This window comes from Diabrotica virgifera, chromosome 3 (assembly GCF_917563875.1).
Source record: "Diabrotica virgifera virgifera chromosome 3, PGI_DIABVI_V3a".
Classification (NCBI taxonomy): Eukaryota; Metazoa; Arthropoda; class Insecta; order Coleoptera; family Chrysomelidae; genus Diabrotica; species Diabrotica virgifera.
The window spans coordinates 276694560-276717057 of record NC_065445.1 but is presented as its reverse complement, the minus strand read 5'-3'; the positions used below and the strand labels follow the sequence as shown (position 1 = coordinate 276717057).

The window sequence follows — 22498 nt, the reverse complement described above, 5'->3', positions numbered from 1 at the left end:
TATATTAAGAAGAATATACATTTAAAAACCGTTAAGTCCATAAAATATCCATAACGAAGCAAAGTTAGTTCAGTTGAGATGTAATTAAAGTACTGAAAGTAAAAAGATGGTACTAAGCTGAGGTAAGCTAATTATAGCTTCCTTTCAACATTATAGGTGTGTTCAAAAACGATCTACAAAAATTTAACAACAATAACAATAAGATAAGAATAATAAACAAGACGGTGAGGTCCTCAAAGTTCCATAGCAAGTTTTTTCTTTGTAAAACTCCTTCTATCTATATCTATCCTGAGCAACTTACTTCCGATTTTTTCCAGCTATTTTTTTATTGTCATCTACCAATCTCAACTGGGGTTTCCTTCTTGATGGTCTACGTTTGTATGGCCTCCAATGTTGTATTGTGGCATTCCAAAGTTGGTCTTTGTTGTCTAGCAGTGTGGCCTGCGAAACTCCCTTTGAGTTTGGCAATTTTTTTGTGATATCCTCGATTTTTGTTTTTAATGTTACCCAGTCGCTCTTCTTTCTGTCTTACAGTCGTATACCTAAAATTGCCCTTTCTATTGCCTTTTCTGTTGTAGCTGGTTTATTGATATTTAAAATAAGAAAATCTACGGTTTCGATTTGATTTAAATCTGTCTCCCTCCATCCTCCGATAGTACTATTTCTAGGTCTACCTGTTGTCAAGGAGGTTCTGAGGAACACAAATTTACACCAACACGACCGTAGTTTCTCGATATAAATTAAAACTATTTATATCGAAGTATGGTTAGAACGCCCTCTAACGGGGAATAAGTGAAATGAATTTCGACTAGATTCAAGTTCTCTGTTTAACCCAGGTATGACAATACCAAAAGGAACCGCTAGGAAAATATTCCAATTTGCGGTTCAGAGAATCTGTATGAAACGAGTCTGTGTACTGGGTTAAACAGAGAACTTGAATCGAGTCGAAATTCATTTCACTTATTCCCCGTTAGAGGGCGTTCTAACCATACTTCGATATAAATAGTTTTAATTTCTAGTACACAGACTCGTTTCATACAGATTCTCTGAACCGCAAATTGGAATATTTTCCTAGCGGTGCCTTTTGGTATTGTCATACCTGGGTTAAACAGAGAACTTGAATCGAGTCGACATTCATTTCACTTATTCCCCGTTAGAGGGCGTTCTAACCATACTTCGGTATAAATAGTTTTAATTTATATCAAGAAACTACGGTTGTGTTGGTGTAAATTTGTCTTCCTCAAAGCCTCCTTGACAACAGGTAGACCTAGAAATAGTACTATCGGAGGATGGAGGGAGACAGATTTAAATCAAAACGAATCCGTATAGTCCTGTCGCCAGGGGGGGTACAACGGCCTCGTTAATTCAGATGGACTTACTCAAGTTTTTTTTATGTATTTTGACCCGTAGAACACGAATTTTTTGGGTAACAGTTGATCCGGATGTCGATAAGATTGTTATAGACCAAGAACTTGAGGAATCAAATAACAGCGATTTTTGGCAAAACAAAACAATATTTTGTATTTTTTGGGCCATTTTAAGTAAAAAATATTTCTACAAGTTTTTTCGTAGGATGCACAGTTTTCGAGATAAACGCGGTTGAACTTTAAAAAAATCGAAAAATTGCAATTTCTGAACCCGAATAACTTTTGATTAAAAAATAAAATAGCAAGTCTGCTTACCGCATTTGAAAGTTTAAGTCAAATTATATCGGTTTTGATTATTTGCATTGGTAAAAATTTATTTTTTTATTGTTTAACAAAGCTATAAACACGTAGGGTTTCCCGTGCTTTTACATGCGTTTTACCGCATGTAACGTAGAAATAGTCTTGATTGCACTAGTACCTATTCTACCTACTCGTTCGATTTTAAATGAGAAATCATAGAAACATCACTCACGCACTAGTTGTTTGTAGCTTTGTTTAACAATAACACAATAAATTTTTAGCAATGCAAATAATCAAAACCGACATAATTTGACTTGAACTTTCAAAGGCGCTAAGCAGAATTGCTATTTTATTTTTTAATCAAAAGTTATTCGGGTTTAAAAATTGCAGTTTTTCGATTTTTTGAAAGTTCAACCGCGTTTATCTCGAAAACTGTGCATCCTACTAAAAAACTTGTAGAAATATTTTTTGCTTAAAATGACCCAAAAAATACAAAATATTGTTTTGTTTTGCCAAAAATCGCTGTTATTTGATTCCTCAAGTTCTTGGTCTATAACAATCTTATCGACATCCGGATCAACTGTTACCCAAAAAATTCGTGTTCTACGGGTCAAAATACATAAAAAAAACTTGGGTAAGTCCATCTGAATTAACGAGGCCGTTGTACCCCCCCTGGCGACAGGACTAGTAGATTTTCTTATTTTACTAATGCCATACTCTGTATTTAGAGTACACAGACTCGTTTCATACAGATTCTTTGAACCGCAAATTGGAATATTTTCCCAGCGGTGCCTTTTGGTATTGTCATACCTGGGTTAAACAGAGAACTTGAATCGAGTCGAAATTCATTTCACTTATTGATATTTGCCTTGGTTGGGGTCCACACTTGACATCTACATTTCATGGTAGGAAGAATGTACTGGTAGAACACTTTGCTCCTCAAGTATTGAAGTATTTTTCGCTTATTAAATGTCTAACTCAGTTTTCAAAATCCAGCCTATGTCAATCTTCGTCTTCTAGTATTTCCGCACTGTGGTTATCTTTATGAAGTTCCACAATTTTGCCTAAGTAGATATATTTCTAGACTTGTTCTATCTCATTACCATTTATAGTTATTCGTCTGGGGTAGTCTGTATTTGTCAATGTTTTTGTTGTTGTCACATTAATTTTTAGGCCGATGTATTGGGAGCTGTCTGTGATATCGTACATCATGGTTTGTAGTGCCTGGGATGTGTTTCGCTATAATAAGATATCGTCAGCTAATCTGAGGTAGTTATAACTTGATGCCATGTGTAGACCAATTTGTAGTTTTGAGGACGTCTTCTAGGTATAGATTAAACAGCTTTGGCAATATTACGTCACCTTGTCTAACTCACCTCTTAATGGAAATAGAACTTGTATTTTCATCTAGTTGACTATCATAGTTACGGTTTCATATAAATTATGTATTAGTTTCCTATATCTCCAATCTATTCTATAATTATTAATAGCTTGTTCTATGGCCCACATCTCGATACTGTCAAATGCCTTTTCACAGTCTACATCTTTCCTATATATGTAATCGAGCAAAAAAAACTATTTATCTTTGATGGTGGAAATACTAATTTCAGGACCGTCTTATGCAGTTTTTATTATGTAGTTTTTAGTTTAAAATTTTGTTTACTCTTTTTTCATTGTACCCATTGTTTACTGCTATTTGCTTCCACTTGTAACAATTTTATTAGTAAGTTAGACGATGCATTGCGCTTTCGCTTTCTTCGACTGAAAATCATCCAAGAAGTCAGTGAGATTGAAAAACGTCCGGATTGTCCCAACAAAAGAAATGACAGCATCCGAGTACACGCAGATCCTTTCAAATCATCCTAAAGCTCGTCTGTTATTTCTGTCCGACTTCTTAGCGCCACACCACTATATTATAGACAATATTTATAAAAGTACTACTTTGTCAGAAAGAAAACCGTAGAGCTGAAACGGTTCAAAAGAACGCAATCAATTGTGATGTAAAAAAGAATTACATTGTATAATGTAATAGCCTTTGGCGGCGCGGTTTTTGGAGTTTATATACAATACGTGCTCATATCATTATCAGAAAGCGCAGGTGTAGGAGTGCGCACTCAGCAATATCTTTCCTGAGAACTGTAGAACGAAGTGAGTTTTGCTGACTTTGCAAACTAATTTTGGATGGTTCCCTACTATGTAGCTGGGGCTTAAAATATGTTTTGTTTTTACCTATTGGTTGATAAAAAGTGTAGGAAGCTTACGATATTTTTTTATTAGTCAATGATGAAATAAGGAAGGATTAAACTTTTTTCTTATTGGTTGATTTGATGACTAGGGTAGAATGAGAAATGTAGTGGGTTTTTGGAAGGAAGGTTTTGGTTTGGGAGACCGATTCAAGTTAGGTGAGAGCCGTCAAGAGTTGAAGTTCCTAGAGCCTTGGAGGGCCGCTAAAAGCGGTTCTCATTGAGTTTAAGTATAGTGAAGTTCTTGTTCAATTTGAATGCAGAAGTCTTTGTGTTAGTAGTCGAGTTAAGCGTTCTTCAACGGTCTGAATACTAGACCATCATGGTATAATCAAGTCGTGGACCACCGCGTTTTTCGCCGCTTTTAGGCAAACGCGATATTTCGTACCAGTCGGTATATCCAGAAGTTATTTAGAGGTTGTTTTGTTAGCAGTTTCTAACATTGCCGTAAAATCCTGAAACCTTTTTGCCTTTTTTTGATCCAGTTTAATATACTGAAGAAATAATAAGTTTCTTCAATATTTTGTTCGAGTAGTGCTAATTTGTTTTTGAGAAATACAATCAATGCTGAATTTTTCTATGAACTATGGAATTTTTTTATGAACTATGGGAAGTAACCTGATGTACTTTTATTGTATCAATTCATTTGTAAAATGACTATAGTGAGTGAATTTGTGTCTTGGACTTAGAACAATCAAGAAGATTTAGGACTGATAAACAAGGTATTATTTTTTCTATGTTCAAACTTTTTATTTTCTTTTTTTGGTAATAACGATCTCTATTTGTACACCGTAAGAGATCACAAATTTAATTTCTTTTTGTCTTAATAAATAATGTTTTATTTGCTAAACACAATCTTATTATTTCTCTTTTCCTTCTCTCTTGTTTCCAATCAAAATGATGGACTTGTCTCAAGTCCATCAAAAATTTAGCTGAGTAAAGTACAACAAGGTAAGTCACGCTATATTTGCTTTTACACCATATTTGCTTTCATATAAAAGTATTTATTCAGGGTGTCCAGAAACTCTACCGACAAACGAAGACAGGAGATTCCTCAGATAATTTTAAGACAATTTAACGCAATTCATCTAGTCCGAAAATGCTTCCTAAAGGAGCTAGAGCTATTTTAAGATGGCGTCTGGTAATTAGTTTTTCTTAAATATCCCCAGACCCCTTTTATTTAGAAAAACAGAAATTGGTACACATATTTATCTTCCAGAGATAAATCGATTCCATCCATTGCAAATTTCTAGTACCGCTCATAGGCATACGTTTTGGGCAGGGCAACAGTTATATTATCGCATAACTTTTTTGTTTTTAATTATTAAGCATTTTTTAGTCTGGATTATAAAAACGTAAGGTATTATAGTACTAAAAGTTACTCTTACTTTAAGTGGATAGGAGTCACCGTTTTCTAGAAAAATCGATTTGAAAATTTTTCGTTTTTTGGATATCAAAAAAAAATTTCAAAAAACGAAAACTGGTATGTTTATTTATATTTCAGAGATAAGTCGATTTCATTAATTGCGAATTTCTAGTACCGGTTATATGCGTCCGTTTTGGGTAGGTCAATGGTTATTTTATCGCATAACTTGTTTGTCTTTAATTGTTAAGAATTTTTGACACTAGATTACTAAATTATGAGGTATTCTAGTACTAAAAGTTACTCTTGCCTTAAGTTGGTAAAATACACCGTTTTTTTTTTATTATTTTTTCACCTGTCAAATTCTGACGTTTTTGCTTTTTCAGCCAATCACCACGCGTCGTTCTAGCCAATCATTGAGTGTAATACTGATAAAACAGCCTCTTCCTTGATAAAACAGTCTCTTCCCTGATAAAACTTAAGGTACCCTAAATTTCACATAATACGTACATACCTGTGTTTACTAACTTAATTTATGAACAGAATTTATGTATTAACAATATAATAAATAAATTGGTTCATTTTTAAATCATAAAATAATTTATCTATAACCTACTTAAGACATTGATCCTAGTTGTCTTAAAAATATTTCACAGATGCCCATATTTACTAATAATACATATTGGTTCACAAAATAATCTTTTCAAATACCACTCGTCCTCTAAATTTTGCTTGATAATTTTTTTCGTTCTTCTTTATTTAGGGTAAAATCACTCAAACAAACCGAAATGGATAAAATCACTCGTCCTTCGGACTCGTGATTTTATCATTCGGTTTGTTTTCGTAATTTTACCAAATAAAGAAGTTTTCGTGAAAACAAAAAAATTTATCGATAAAATTTAGAGGACTCGTGGTATTACCTTTGAAAATATTTTTCAATTTTTTTCGAATTCGGGAAACGAAAAATTTTCAAATCAATTTTTCTAGAAAACGGTGTGTCCTACCGACTTAAAGCAAGAGTACCTTTTAGTACTAGAATACCTCACAATTTAATAATCCAGTATCAAAAATGCTTAAAAGTTAAAGACAAAAAAGTTATGCGATAAAATAACCGTAGCCCCACCCAGAACGGACGCCTATGACTGGTACTAGAAATTCACAATCAATGGAATCGATTTATCTCTGGAACATAAATATGTGTACCAATTTTTGTTTAACTAGAGGCGTTCTGGAGGTATTTAAGATAAACTAATTACAAGACGCCATCTTCAAAGAGCTCTAGCTCCCGTAGGAAGCATTTTCGGACTAGGTGAATTAGGTTAAATTGTCTTAAAATTATCTGAGGAATCTCCTGTCTTCGTTTGTAGGTAGAGTTTCTGGACACCCTGTATATATATTTTATATTGACTATGTTTTTGTTGTTGTTTAATTTTTGATCTAGTTATCTTTCTTTTATTATCTATCTATCTATCTATCTATCTATCTATCTATCTATCTATCTATCTATCTATCTATCTATCTATCTATCCCCTGACTTAGTGATAAGTTATACAATTACGTGGCTAAAGGTTCTAGTTCTAAACCAAAGCCAGAATCAGAGAAAAAAAATCTTTCTTTTAATATTTCCATTTTTTGTATATTTTTGGTTCCCATAAGGTAACCAGTGGCGCCCAATATTTTATTACTTTTTATATGACATTATTACTTTGATTTTCCTATTATTTTTATTTCTAAGCTAATAAGAGTATATTAATAACATCCCTTAAAGAACCATCCCATATCTCTTCCGATTCTGAGCAACCGAGGACTTGTTCTCCAAATTGTGTAAGCACGTCACATCTTCTTATGACATATCAACATCTTGTCAAATTTTATTTTCCCTTCATGTTTCACTGGCATTTGACGTGTTAATGTTACAGGGCTACATTAGTTAAATGAAATGAGCACTAAGGCGACGGAGGTCCGAATACCAATTCCTGAGGATGACTCCAAAGAGGAAGTCGAAAGCTAAGCACGGTCCAAAACGAAAACAGTAAAGATATGAATTTATAATAATTAATAAATAATAATTGGTCCAAATTATACGAATTGTCTATTTAATAAGTAAGAGAGGACATCTAGTATCAAATTAGCTTTAGAAAGGAAACAATGGTATCAAAATTAAATAAATCTATACTTACGAAGAAAATGTGATGAAAAATTGTTGCAAGTTCAACTTCGGGTACTGACTAAACGAAATCTGTATCCATAGCGGCGTCTGGAAGTCGTAAACATAGACATAAAACGTCGTGACGTTGGCGCCGTTTTCCACTCCGAATTTGTACAGGGACTTCGAAAACTTCGACCTAAACGTCGTGCAATTGTGGTTCTCGAAGATGGCTTTTTCTTCCGAGTTCTCTGTTCTCACTGTTATGTTCATTTTGGCCATCACCGAACAGGTTATCAGAAAATCGGCGTCTATGTCCGGTTTGGCCGGAGAGTTCCTGAAGTTTATTTCCGTGTAGTGTCTGTCTTCTTTCTTGGATAGGTTGAAAGTGAATTGGTAGTCGATGGTTAAGTCATCTGAAATGTGGAATAAAATAAATTTTATGTAGAAAAACATGTGATAATTACAGACAAATTGTATAAGGTAATAATCAGTCCAATTATGTAACTTTTAACAAATCAAATAGAAATGACCAAGTCGAATCGTAATTACCCGAAATCGGAATGTTTGATATCTATCGCATAATTTGCGTTTTTGGATTGGCATTCTGTAACTCACATTAACTTCAGAAAGGTAAGAAATATATATATATACTGTAAAAATTTCAGAAAAAAAATATTAAAATGGAACAGAGTTGTAGCGAGTTAAACGCAAAAAAACGTGATAGGTATATATATTTTTATTTTTAGGGCAAAATTGCGATTTTGACAATGCTCCCCTACATAAAATTCAAAATAAATCTAATTTTCGTTTTCAGCTGCATCAAAAACATAAAGTAAGATCAAAATTAGCCATTCATCACACCGTGGACCGTGGTCAGTATCTTGAGAAATAAGCGTTTTTTGGGGTGTGCCGCTCGTCTATAAAGGTAAATAACTTTTTTATTATTGCATATTTTGGCTTAAAATTTTCGAAAAAACTTCTTCGTGAATTATATTTTATTGCTGTATTGGTTAAAATTATAAACTAAAAAGTTTGTCACTTAACTTTTTTAAGTAAACATGAAACTAAGGAAATCTGACGACAAAATGTTTAAAAATTAACAACTCCTGTTTTAATTTATTTAAACATTTCGGACAAATATCATTGTTATCTAAATACTTCAAAGATGACAGTAAAATTTTCAAAAGGAAATGTTTACAGCGACCAAAGATACAGCGAGGTAAATTTGAAAAATCATCAAAATTGATTTTTCGCATTTTTGAATATGTTCCACCAGTTCCTGATAAAAATAAACTTCATATTCAGATTTAGCGACTTCGAAAACATAAATAATGACCAAAATTGGTCATTCAGCTGAAAGTTGATTTTCGTGGTCGGTATAACGTGTCTAGGTGGACTTGTCTAGGTAAAAAACCCAACGAATTTTTACTTCCTACTAAAAATGTGTGTAGAGCTAAGATAACGAGAGGCAGCTTACGATTTCATATGTTTCAGAGGCCACCACCAACCGTTGACGTACGTTTCTTCAAACTTTAAAAAGGGGTAAACCCTGTAGTTAGCTGTGTACCTTCGATATAACAACGTGGAATGAAGTAAACACTTCTGTTGTATGTAGGCATATGAATTTATTAAATTCTTAAAATTTATCCACAAGGGAGTAGAAGTACAAAACGTTTTCGGTCAAACTGACCATCATCAGTGTAAACGTCCAGTGTACAAGTAATTGTAACTAGCCACTTCAATAGGTGTAAAAATCTCTAAATTACATTATTGTTACATTATACAGCGTGTCTACTTAAGTTGGAAACATATGGGAACTTTTTTGTTATTGATTTTACGAAAAAAAGTTATTCTTTATAAAAAGTTCTGCATGCTCTTAAACCTAAGATTCAATCACCAGATATCAAATTTTGTCAATATTATACGAGGTATGTCAAAAAATATAAACTTCGTTCAAGAGTAAAGTACCTTTATTTCTCTCAATATCGAAAATTATTATTATGAAAAGTTGTTTGGAAATAAAAACTAAGATCAAATATGCAATCACATGCTTCTAATTGGAAAAAAATATTTTCCAAATTTTTCTCAAATTTATTGATACTAACTTCGTTTTTATTTATTACACATACGATAACTCTTTTATTATTACTTTTACGAAAAAAAGGTATTCTTTATAAAAAGCTCTGTATGTCCTAAGACCGAAGATGCAACCATCAGATATCACATTTTATTAATTTTGTACGAGGTATGTCAAAAAATATGAATTTCACTCAAGAGTAAAGTACCTTTATTTTTTACAATATTGAAAAACGTTATTAAAAAAGTTGTTTGGAATTAAAAACTATGTTTCAATATGCAATTACATCCTTCTAATTGAAATATTGTGAAATATAAAGGTACTATAATCTTGAGAGAATTTCATATTTTTTGACACACCTCGTATAAAATTAATAAAAGTTGATATATCATGGTTGTGTCTTAGGTTTTAGACCATGCAAAGCTTTTTATGAAGAATAACTTTTTTTCGTAAAATGAATAATAAACGAGTTATCATATTTGTAATATTTAACAACGATGTTGGGTATCCATAAATTTGAGAAAAAATTTTTATTTCAATTAGAAGCATGTAATTGCATATTTGATATTAGTTTTTAATTCCAAACAACTTTTTATCATAAGAATTTTCGATATTGAGAGAAATAAAGGTACTTTACCCTTGACCGAAATTCATATTTTTTGACATACCTCGTATAATATTAAGAAAACTTGATATCTGATTATTGAATCTTAGGTTTTGGGACATGCAGAACTTTTTATAAAGAATAACTTTTTTTCGTAAAATTAATAATAAAAAAGTTTCCCATATGTTTCCAACTTAAGTAGACACGAAAATTCCTGGAAGATCCCTGCTCGAAAATTGCACAAAGTACTTGTGTTCTAGTGAGAGGTTAACGACCAACTCAGTACCTTGTGCAATTTTCGAGCAGGGATGAAATATATACACATGTGATCTTTAAAATCTTAAGACATCGACTTAATGTCGACTACTTTTTAATATATAATGTAACAATAATGTAATTTAGAGGTTTTTAGACCTATTGAAGTGGCTAGTCACAATTACTTGTACACTGGACGTTTACACTGATGATGGTCAGTTTGACCGAAAACGTTTTGTACTTCCACTCCCTTGTGGATAAATTTTAAGAATTTTAATAAATTTATATGCCTACATACAACAGAAGTGTGTACTTCATTCCACGTTGGTACGTTTCTTCCTTTTGGAGTTCTCAGAACAGTCGGTGGTGTACTCTGAGGACTCCAAAAGGAAGAAACGTACGTCAACGGTTGGTGGTGGCCTCTGAAACATATGAAATCTTAAGCTGTCTCTCATTACACTAAATAAAAGCACTAAAATAATACTCACAGTAGCAAGATTTGTTGTTCGGGTCCGGATGATAATGGTTCCCGATGTCGCACTTCTCGCACTGATCCCCGATGATCCCTTTGGTCGTACAGTAGCACTTCCCCGTCTCTCTGTGGCAATCGTCGGCTTGCTTGTTGCACTGGCAAGGCGAGCATTTTCCCCCGTTCACCGGGTTGCCCCAGTAGCCTTTGATGCAGTACTCGCAATGCTTGCCGGTGGTTAGATTGCTGCAGTTGAGGCAGCTACTGGTGTTCTCTTTGCAGCTGGCGTGGCCGTTGCACTGGCATTGCGGACAGTGGGTGAAGTGCCAGCGCTCCGGAGGACAGGTGGAAGATGGTAGAGATTGAGTGTGCAGAGTTGGACCTAAAATGTTATTAACGGGTTTTTAAGAGATTTATTTCAAAATGAAATTTATTACGAGATTAAATACTGCACAGTTTATTTATACAGTGTTTCGCATTTAAGATGAACACACCCCTATCGACACTCTCGACTGGTGATATCCCTGAAGTTAAAGTCCGAAGTCATAACCCTACCAAAAAACAACGTCCGAAAAACTGTAGCGGTTATAGAATGATAAGACTTATGAGCGACACTTTGAAAATTCTTCTGCATATCATCCACAGTAGAATCAGAGATAAATGTGAAGAAGACCAGGATGAAACACAATTTAGCTTCAGAAATGGACTGGGAACCCGGGACGCACTCTTTGCACTAAATGTATTATTGAAGACATGCCGAGATCAATGGAAAGACGTCTTTGCTGTATTTATTGACTATGAGAAGGCCTTTGATCGAGTACAATATCACAAATTAATTAAAATATTGAAGGATAAAGGAGTTGATAGTCAAGATGTACGAATCATAGAAAAATTATACTGGCGTCAAACAGCGACAGCTTGCATAAATGGAAAATCTACAGAAATATGTAAAATACAAAGAGGTGTCAGACAGGGTTGTATACTGTCCCCACTGTTATTCAATTTATATTCAGATAGAATATTTAAGGAATTCTGATAAATACAATCAGATATGCAGATGACATAAATATTTTAAGTGATGATATGAATGGATAACAATACTTTTTAAATGCCATTGACACAGTGGGAAGAGAGTGAGGCCTAAACATAAACTGTTCAAAAACAAAATACATGGTATTTAGCCGTTTGGCCCATTAAGATTCACGGTTATATGTTGATGGTAATATAATTCAAAGAGTACCCAGTTTTAAATCTCTTGGTTACCATATTACTGAACAACTAGATCCAGATAAAGAGATAAAATTGTAGAATAGAGATAGCCAGCATTATTCTGTAATGATAACTTGCAACTTCAACTTCGAAAACTCATGATTAAATGTTACATTTGGTCAGTCCTCTTATATGGTGTCGAAGCATGGACATTAAAAATATCCACCATTAATCGTTTGGAGGCCTTTGAAATATAGCTGCACAGACGTACACTGAAAATACCATGGATGGCTATGATGACAAATGTGGCAGTCCTTAAGCGAGCAAATGCTGCCCGCGAGCTGCTTGGTAACATCACATAATATAGAAAGATGGCCTATTTTGGACACGTAGTAAAGGAAGACCGATATATTATTCTTCAACGTATTATGATGGGTAAAATCAAAGGACGCAGAGGAATTGGTAGGAAGCAGGCATCTTGGTTGAAGAATATTAGGGAGTGGACGAGAATAAAGAAAGCAGAACAACTATTTAGAATAGCTCGAGACAGAGACAGTTTCACCATGTTAATCGCCAACGTCGAGGGGACTTAATAGGGCACATTAAGAAGAAGACATCCCTATATTTCGGCTATCAAAATAAATACAGATTTGAAATTTTGCACAGTCATACAGGTTGATGGTTCACATTTTTTAAGATAGTCAACTGAAATTTAAATTTTAAACGCGGCCTACTACGAATCCACAAACAGGCTGAATTTTCGATATTTTGCTTCGCGTTAGAGATATCGGAAAATTATTTGGAAAAGTTGTTCAAAATATTATTATAACCCCACATACCAAATTTCATGACAAAATTCGCACTTTTATTTTTTTCAGCATTTCTAGTCAAGATCCTAAAACATAAAATTATTGGCTCTCCTGAGATGCATCTCGAGACAGCTAATTGTAGGTTTTAGAATCCTGACTACAAATACTAAAAAGTACAATTATGTAGTACATTCTTTAAAGGTAAAATATTGCAAAACCTCTAAATTTTAAAGAACCGCTTGGATTGACATGAAATTTGGCATAAACATAGCTAACAAGTCAAAGAAAAAAAGTGATATTGTGCCGATGTGTGCTTTTGCCCTAGGGGTGACTTTCACCCCCTTTTGGGGGTGAAAAATATATGTTCGAAATAAGTCCGGAAATGGATAAAATGACTAATTCCAAGCAACTTTTATTCTATAAAGTTTTTTCGCCAAGTTAATACTTTTCGAGTTATTTGCTAGTGAATATGTTAATTTTTCTACAAAATAACCACGTTTTCAGACGGTTTTTCGCAAATAACTCAAAAAATAAGTATTTGGTCGAAAAAAAATTCATAACACGTAAAAAAGTGAAAAACATGGTGTATATATTAGGTCACTATACCTAGTAGAAGCAGAGTTATAGCTAATGAAAAATAGGTTCATATTCGTCAAATTCCAAATCAAATATTTTAACGTGCCATAACCAAAAAACGAAGCACTTTTTTGGGGAAAACTCATTTTAACTTTTTTAAAAGTGTTTAAAAAATGTTTATTTTTGTTTTTTAAAAAAGTTTTTTAGCATCAAAAGTAAACAAGTTACGCTCAAAATAAAGTTGGTCCCTTTTTTTGGTAAGAAATCGGGAAAATCGCCCCCTAATTAGCATTTCAAGTTTTTTACTCGCGTATGTATTGATCATATGATCTGTAAGTTTCATCATGTAAGTCCTTATTTTTTAAAGAGCTGTAGTTAAAAGGGCTTGAACGAGTCACTGACCACGAATGTATGCAAATTTAGAAACACCGAATCTTAACCAACTTTTGTCTTACAGAAAAAGAAAAAAATAAAAAATATTCAGAAAAGTAAAGCCGACTTTTTTATTGTATAAGATTTTTGGTATCTCTAACAATTTTTAAGTTATTTTGAAAAAAAAGCATTTTTTCAAAATTAAAATTTTTAAAAGTTTTACTTTAAAGCCAATTTTTTTCAAAAATAAGCACTTTGAATCGATGAAACTTACAGATCATATAAACACAACATAAGCAAAGTAACTTGTGAAGCGGTAACGATTAATTTCATTTAAGTTGCTGATTTGGGGGTGATCTTCCTGATTTTTTTTGCCAAAACAAAAGGGACCATCTTTATTTTGAGCGTAACTTGCTTACATTTGATGCTACAATTTTTTTTATAAAACAGAAATAAAGCTTTTTTTAAACACTTTGAAAAAGTTAATGTGTTTTCCCCAAGAATGCTTCATAATTTGGATATTTCACATTGAATTATTCTATTTGGAATTTTTCGAATATGAACCTATTTTTCATTAGCTATAACTCTGCTTTTGCTAGGTATAGAGACCTAATATATACACCGTTTTTTTTTCACTTTTTTATAGGCTATAGTTTTACTAAGAATAGTTACTTCGACAAAATGCTTACGTTTTGAGTTATTTGCGAAAAACCGTCTAAAAACGTGGTTATTTTGTTGAAAAATGAACATATTCACTTGCAAATAACTCGAAAAGTATTGATTTGGTGAAAAAACTCTATAGAACAAAAGTTGCTTAAAATTAGTCAGTTTATCCATTTCGGGACTTATCTTGGACATATATTTTTTCACTCCCGAGAGGGAAACTCACCCCTAGGGCAAAAGCACACATCAGCACCATTATCACTTTTTTTCTTTGACATGTTAGCTATGCGTATGTCAAAGGACATCGCACACATCTTATGGAAAATATAATGTCACTCAAATTCAATAAAATTTATACGATTAGATTCGTTTTAATATAACGATCAATTCTTATCATTGCGCCAACTCTTAATTATGATTAATTACGGCGCAAATTGCAATTAAAGTTTATCGAAATCACATTTTTGGAGTCCATAAAATGTTAGTTTACAATCATTATTGCTCTGAGTGCTATTCATAACAGCTTAAATCCCGCTGGGCCTAAGCGGATTAGTGAAACTAATCCGCTGATTTATGGAGTACCGGAAATCTGGGTATTTCAAAATATTTTTTCTCTCTCTAACTTATGTACCTACCCATTTGATTTCAGATTTATTTATATCAATTTCTGCTCTTATTTTTGAAAATAGAGAGTTGGCGCAATGATAAGATTTGATCGTTAATTTAAAACGAATCTATTGGTATAAATTTTATTGAATTTGAGTGACATTATATTTTCCATAAGATGTGTGCGATGTCCTTTCATGTCAATCCAAGCGGTTCTTTAAAATCTAGAGCAAAAACCGTGAAACAATGTACTGAATAGGTTACTATGACTATAAATAAACAACAAAATTCATAACTTACCGGTATATCCCCCAGGCATACACGTCCCGAGTCCCGTCCTGGATCCGTCGTCGCACCAACCACAAGCCGGGTCGTCCTGACATTTCGAACAAGTCTTATAAAACTCGCATTGCGAGTTCTCGTCACTTCCTCTCGATCTACACTTCGTGTGGACGGTCGTCCATTCCCGGCATTGTCCGTACGGGAAACTTGACGTGTAAGCGTTCTTATCGACACATCTCCCTTCGTTCTGACACCAAATACACTCTTCTTGGGTACAGTTGTAGCAAGCGTTGTATTCCGAACAGACGTTCTGACATTGGTTCTGCTCAGTTGCTTCGGCGGAACTAGTGCTGTTGGAGTAAGCATGCGGGACGCATTTTGCATGTTCAAAACGCCAGATGCACGAAGGCTGATACGTGCAAGCTTTGCAAGTGTGTAGCTGCTTGCAAATCGGAGCTGGATCAGGTGAAGGGCACATGGCTGATTTGACAATCGGTTGTAACTCTGAAGAGTTCGTACTCCCGTTGGTACTTCCCTTGGTGCACTTCTTACTTGACGGGATGCACGCAGAACCACACCACACGCAATCACTGGTAGTATGGACGCAACTCAAACAGTCGTTCATCTCCTCGCATTTTCTTTCTTTCCTGATCGTTATCGAAGTACCAGCAGATCTGTTGAGTTTCGGGCATTTGATTATGTGGCTCTCTTCTTTTTTGAGCACCAAATCTTTGGGCACCTGTCGAACCGGAGCGCAAGAACCGGATTTTGAATCCCAAACGCACTTTAACCCGGATTTGCTCTTTAGACACGAGGTTTCGTTGATGTATCTGCAATCCCCAGGAGTGTACCTCAACATATCTGATAACATTCGACCATCAAATCCTCCATAAATGTACAAAGATCCTTCGAAGACTACCGCGGAGTGTCCGAATCTTGCTAAATCGGTACGTAAATCATTTGGTACTTTCATGGTGTGCCAAGTGTCGCACAATACGTCATAAGCTAGCAATTCGCTACTGTAACATTTGGCACCAAAGCTGTGTGATGTATCGTTATGAGTATTTCCAGCAAAAACTAACATTAAACTATCGGAAACAAACGTGGCTGTATGGAGAAATCTCGCAGATGGAGCGTCTGCAAGAAGAGTCCATATCCTCTGGTTGGGCTCGTAGGAATAGAGACTCTTGCTTAAATATTGAGAAGACTCGCTTTCTGAGACAACACCGCCATATACGTAGATCTTTGCCGTCAAAGGATCCCAACTAGCTGTGTGTCCATAACCTCCTTTCACTGGGTAGCCCTGGGTGTTCACTATATGCCATTCTCTAGTACCGAAGTAGTACTCTTGGACAGTATTGAGGTACCCTAAACGTGGAGAATGACCGAATATCACTATCATTCTATCTACTTTTTTGTTATAGTTGTTTATCACTACAGTGGCCGTATGACCAGCGGATTTAAGAGGACCGCACATTATATAACTGTCATTACACGAATCAGCCTTAACTGTTATATTCTCCCAGGTTTTGGCACTAATATCGAAAGCCCATAGTTCGGATGTGGGACCTCTGTTGCCCTCTACTCCGCCATAAAGAAAAATTTTATCCCCGTAAAGGACGGTTGAGTGGCCATACCTAAGGGACGGGCTCTCTGCTATATGTAAGGTTTCCCAAACGTTACCTAAAAAACAACATCATTAACACGTTAAACTACTTCATAAATTTCAATTACACTTTGTCTGCAACTGGCACCTTGGCAACAAACAAAAAGACTTAAGCTTACCATTAAAGTCGTACACAGACAGCAAACTTCCCCTGTTGTAGCTTTCTCCAGCAATTATATACATAGAATCCCTCCAAACGGCAGCACCGTGAGAAGCAGACCCATTGGGAGTGAATGTCTGGACTGTGACGGTTTCCCAATAGCCTTCGCTGGCCAGCTGGCTGCAATCGTCTCCCTTGTAGTTGCCGATGCAGGCACATCCCTTTTCCGGTTCACAGATGCCCCTATCTTCGGAAGCTCCACAATTGTTGGGGCATTTTTCGAGATGACACGCGGCCCCGTCCCAATGGCCGTCACAAGTGCATTCTCCGTCTATGCAGATACCATGGTCCGAACAGTTGTATCCAGACACCTGTATAACATTAAGATACAATAAATATATGCCAAAGACAATCCAGATCGTAGAATGTTAGATACATTTTACATTAATCCTAATTTTTACTACCAAAACATTACTTATTGGGCCTTATTTTTGGGATATATAATAGGTGAAGAAAACTGGACATTTCTAGAATTGGAGTTAATTCCAGACTTAGCCAGACTCTTTGTTGATGATATAAGTCCTCATCTCGTGAATAGATCAATTTGGTTTCACCAACATGGAGCAACTCATAATCATAATCATAACATCTTATTAGGAAAATTAAATGCTTTTGGCTTCAGTCATCAATCCTTACAATGGTTCAATAGCTTTTTAAGAGACCGCACACAGCAGGTGAGAATAGGTTGTTTTAATTCAAATATAATTCATGTGACATCAGGAGTACCCCAAGGAGCTCACTGTTCACCTTTGTTATTTAATATATTTGTGAACGATATATCAGAATGTTTTATATATTGCGATTTCCTGATGTTTGCAGATGATTTGAAATTATTTAAATCGGTAGATTTAAATGTTGATGTAACATTAATTCAAGAAGATTTAGACCGGTTGAGTATTTGGCGTGAGAATAATATTTTGCATTTAAATGTTGTTAAATGCTGCTATATAAGCTTTTTTAGAGGTAATACAAATATGATACTTCTTACACAATTAACGAAAATGAATTGTCTTATGTTAAAACAATAAAAGACTTAGGAGTCACATTTGATGAGTAGTTGCGTTTTGTGCAACATATAAATAATGTAACAGTAAATGCAATAAAATCTTTGGGCTTTATCATTCGCAACTGTCTGAGACTATCTGTATGGGCTTTAAGAACGGTATATTATGCTTTGGTTGTATCTAAAGTGGAATATACATCTAATGTATGGTCTCCACAATACCAAGCTCATTCTACTACGTTGGAGAGATTGCAGAATAAATTTTTGAGATATTGTGCATACAAATTAAACATACGCATTACTAATCATGATTATACTTATATTTTAAAAACACTCAACATGAATTTATTAAAAACTCGACGAGATAACTCTGATTTGGTATTTGTGTTTAAATTAATAAATGTTTTAATGTGTTGTTCTGAACTTCTCCAATCTATTAATTTATATGTTCCCTCCAGAAGTCTCAGACATGTTGATTTGTTTTATATACCTTTTCATCGAATAAACTATGGTATGCATTCGCCCATTGAGCGAACACTAAAAATTATAAACGAGGATAACTTGGAAATGTTTGGTGTCTCCTTGGCTGCATTTAAGAATCGGATTAAAAGAGCTTGAAAGGTACTTTTTTGTTTATTTTAACTGATTTGTGTAATAGATGTAATATGTGTAATGGATAACTATTAATATTTCGTTTTTGTTTAATGTGTAATTAAGATTTATTTTACTCCAGTTTAGTAGAAATTACAGATATTGATTTTATACTGTATGTTTTGTAATGGGGGTAATCCCGTTTATAAATAAATAAATAAATAAATAAATAAACTCATGACCGTTGGACTGGTAGAAGAGGAGTTATCGAATGGCCCGCAAGACCCCGGATTTGACACCTTAAGATTATTTTTTATGGGGTTATATAAGAAGAAAAGTGTATGTAAATAGGCCACATACTATTCAAGAACTAAAAGACAGAATTACAGAAGAAGCACTAACTTCTGAGGAAACAATTAAAAAAGTTAATTATTTATATGGGAAATAAGCCACAATTAAAATGAAAAAAAATTTTTATTAACGTTTCGACGCCCAAATCGGGTGCCGTTGTCAAAATACAAAATATTACTAAATAAACAAAAATGTTGTTGCTAAGCAAAAAAATTCTTCTAATAATTTATTTAATCTGACTCAGCTATATTGTTGAGAATTTTACTGTCGTTGCATTTGGTTGTCTTTTTAAAGACAGATCACATGCTATAATTTTTTTGTGACGGATATTCTTGAGTTGGAGTTGATTTCATGTAATCGAATGAACTATCTTTTAGTAAGTCGTCCCAGGAACGCAACTCATAAATATTGGCAATATCATTTTAAAGTCTTCTACTTTAAAATGTATAAGATATGTCTAAATTGCCAATATAGCTGAGTCAGATTAAATAAATTATTAGAAGAATTTTTTTGCTTAGCAACAACATTTTTGTTTATTTAGTAATATTTTGTATTTTGACAACGGCACCCGATTTGGGCGTCGAAACGTTAATAAAATTATTTTTTTCATTTTAATTGTGGCTTATTTCCCATATAAATAATTAATCATAAAAATGCCACAAGGAAATAGCTTCAGAACAAAATTAAAAAAGTATTAGATAAATTTTCATTCAGAATGGATTTCCGTTTAATTACAAAATAAAAATGTTTTTCCTAATTTGTACATATTAATGGTCAATATTGGCAATTAAAAGATTACATCTTGCATCAGCAATAAAAAATGTAACAAAAGATTGTAAAATATATGGGTGGTCCCATTTAAAATACAAATATTATCTGTATATCTCAGAAGCTGTACATTTGACATTGTTGAAAATATAAAAAATTTAATAGCTGGTACATCTAATATCCATAACCAACATTTTGTTACTACATAAATATCATACACAACTGTATAAATGAAATCAGTGTACTCACTGTAGACGGACAAGAATTCAGCCTGTACGTGACATTAAACCCAGACATGTTGTAGGCATCGTCGCTAAAGAAGTGTATCAACGCAGCCCCCGATTCTGCTACCACCTCCGGTATCCTTCTAATACTATAGGACTCTTTGTACATGAGCCCGCTAAATACTGCTAGCAGAGGTGAATTTACGCTGTCGCCATCGTACACGTAGAGGTGGTCCCAGCCGCATTCGGTGGCGAATTCTTCAATGTGAAGAGTGATGGTCGAGTTGGGGGCATCTATCAGCCAGCTACATTTACTGGTGAGGGAGTAATTGCCTAAACCGTCGTGTATTGTACCTGTCGGTCCACTAAGTCTGAAAGGCATAAAAATCGTCAATGTAATTTATTATTTACATTATACTTTATTTTATAATAGGAGAGATTTAAAACTACCATTACACAAGTCAAAAAGTCTGACACCCAGAAAACATAATACTTTTCCACAGGTTTTTAGTCTGGTGAATACGAATTTGTGCTACAAATTGCAGAATTGGTTCTGATTTTTGAGATATCCTAACCTACAAGTGCAAAAATAGTTGTTTTTGGCATATATACGTATCACTATAATACCTAGACTGAGCGCTGTAAGCTAAAACTGTTCCCCAGTGTAACAGAGAGAAATGTTTGTAAACAGAGTAGGCATCTCTTTCTAATTGACAAATCGACTAAGGTTTAGACCAGGGGTGGGCAAAGTGCGGCCCTTTAGACATTTTTTTTCGGCCCGCGAAAAAAAGTGAATTATTTTCATTTAAAGATTTTTTTAATTATTGCTTAATAATTAAATATAGATAATACGGCTATTAACACTTTCGCAACGGGTGATTTTTGCGCAAATTTTCAAAATAACGCGGGCAATTATTTGGGTTTCCGGCACAGTTTTGTCGGCCCTCTCAATGAAATCCATGAAATTTCAACAAATGGAAACGATATTTTTGAAGTAGTCAGAAACTGTTTGGAAATTTTTAAACTAACTCGTAACCACCTAGTAAGTGTAACACCTGATGGAACACCAAAAAGAGGAGCAAATATTGTAAACTTAAAGATTACGTTCATGTACAATCTCCAGAACATGATTTATTATTTTGTCACTGCATAATCCATCAGCAGGTATTGTGCAAAAATGTTTTGCAAGTAGACATCGTCATTTCAATTATAGCTAATACTTTTGGTTTTATTCGTTCAAGAGAAATAAATCATCGTGCATTCATAGCATTTTTGGAAGAGTTATAGAAACAGAACATACTGATGTCTTATACCACAATCATATTTGATGGTTAAGTTTAGAAAAGGTTCTTAAAATCTGCTGTGAATTAGGGGAGGAAATTGCTTTATTTTTAGAAATGAAAAACTGGGACAAATTTGCCAAATTTATAAGTTTTGAACGCAAAATGAAACTTTTAAAATGAAACTCAAACTATTCATTGATCATACAAAAAAGCAAGAATTTGTTCAATTATTTCCCTCATTATAATCATTAAATAATGTACCATAAAATAGGTTTAAAATTTATGAAAAAAAATTGTTTCAAAGATTTTGAAGATATATTTTTCATTACCACTTCTAAGAAATCATTTTTCAGTTCAAATTGATTCGGTACCAGTCTACATTCAACCAGAAAATAAACCACAATTTAAGTTTGAAATTAAATTTATTTGACGTTTCTATTTCCACTTCAGAAATCGTTATAAAAATAAAAGCATACAAAACGATTCAAAAACATATTTAGGTGTTCATCACTTTACGATTTAACAGACAAAAAAGAAATTGAAAATAAAAGTTATCAAAACTTTAAACGCGTTTTCCTTAAAACTGCTTTTTTCAAAAGCGGTGGACATTGCAACTCAAAAGCTACTTGATAGATCCACCTGAATTTTTTTATAGATTTTTTAGACATTTCGTGAGATAATGCTGTCGAGATATTTTTTCTTTAACAATAATAGATAAGTTTGTTTTGCAAACCCCCTTTTTTACAAAACATTTTGTTATTTTGATTTGAGTGATTTTGAGTGATATCAAAAACTCAAAAATCATTAAAACTAAAAAAAGTTGACAGCGTTACCTCGATAAACTCATAAACTAATAAAATATTTTTGAATTTTTATTGATGTCTACTGCAAAATTCTTATTTTTTGGAGGTGTCGGTAAAAATTGGCCACTGTTAACTTACTTCTCAATATTTGGTCTTGAATTTTTTTTTTTGAATATTCTTTGAATTGTACCGAGTATGTTAAATATTATAATTTAATTAAAAAATAAAATAATTCTACCATAGTTTCAAACAAAATTCACAAAAATGTGCTTGAAATGTTGATTTTAAACCATATCCTCCCCCCC

General features: G+C 33.8%; 1 protein-coding gene across 1 annotated transcript in view; it reads right to left on the bottom strand.

The window, feature by feature from the left end:
- LOC126881731 (attractin-like) overlaps positions 1-22498 on the bottom strand; it is a 55065-nt gene that overhangs the window by 20550 nt on the left and 12017 nt on the right. The window contains exons 2-6 of the mRNA XM_050646193.1: positions 20133-20478; positions 17130-17481; positions 15363-17027; positions 10847-11209; positions 7454-7835 (exon numbers count right to left, since the gene is read on the bottom strand). Of these exons, the coding sequence (XP_050502150.1) occupies positions 7454-7835; positions 10847-11209; positions 15363-17027; positions 17130-17481; positions 20133-20478 (3108 nt within the window). The remainder of the gene's footprint in view (positions 1-7453; positions 7836-10846; positions 11210-15362; positions 17028-17129; positions 17482-20132; positions 20479-22498) is intronic.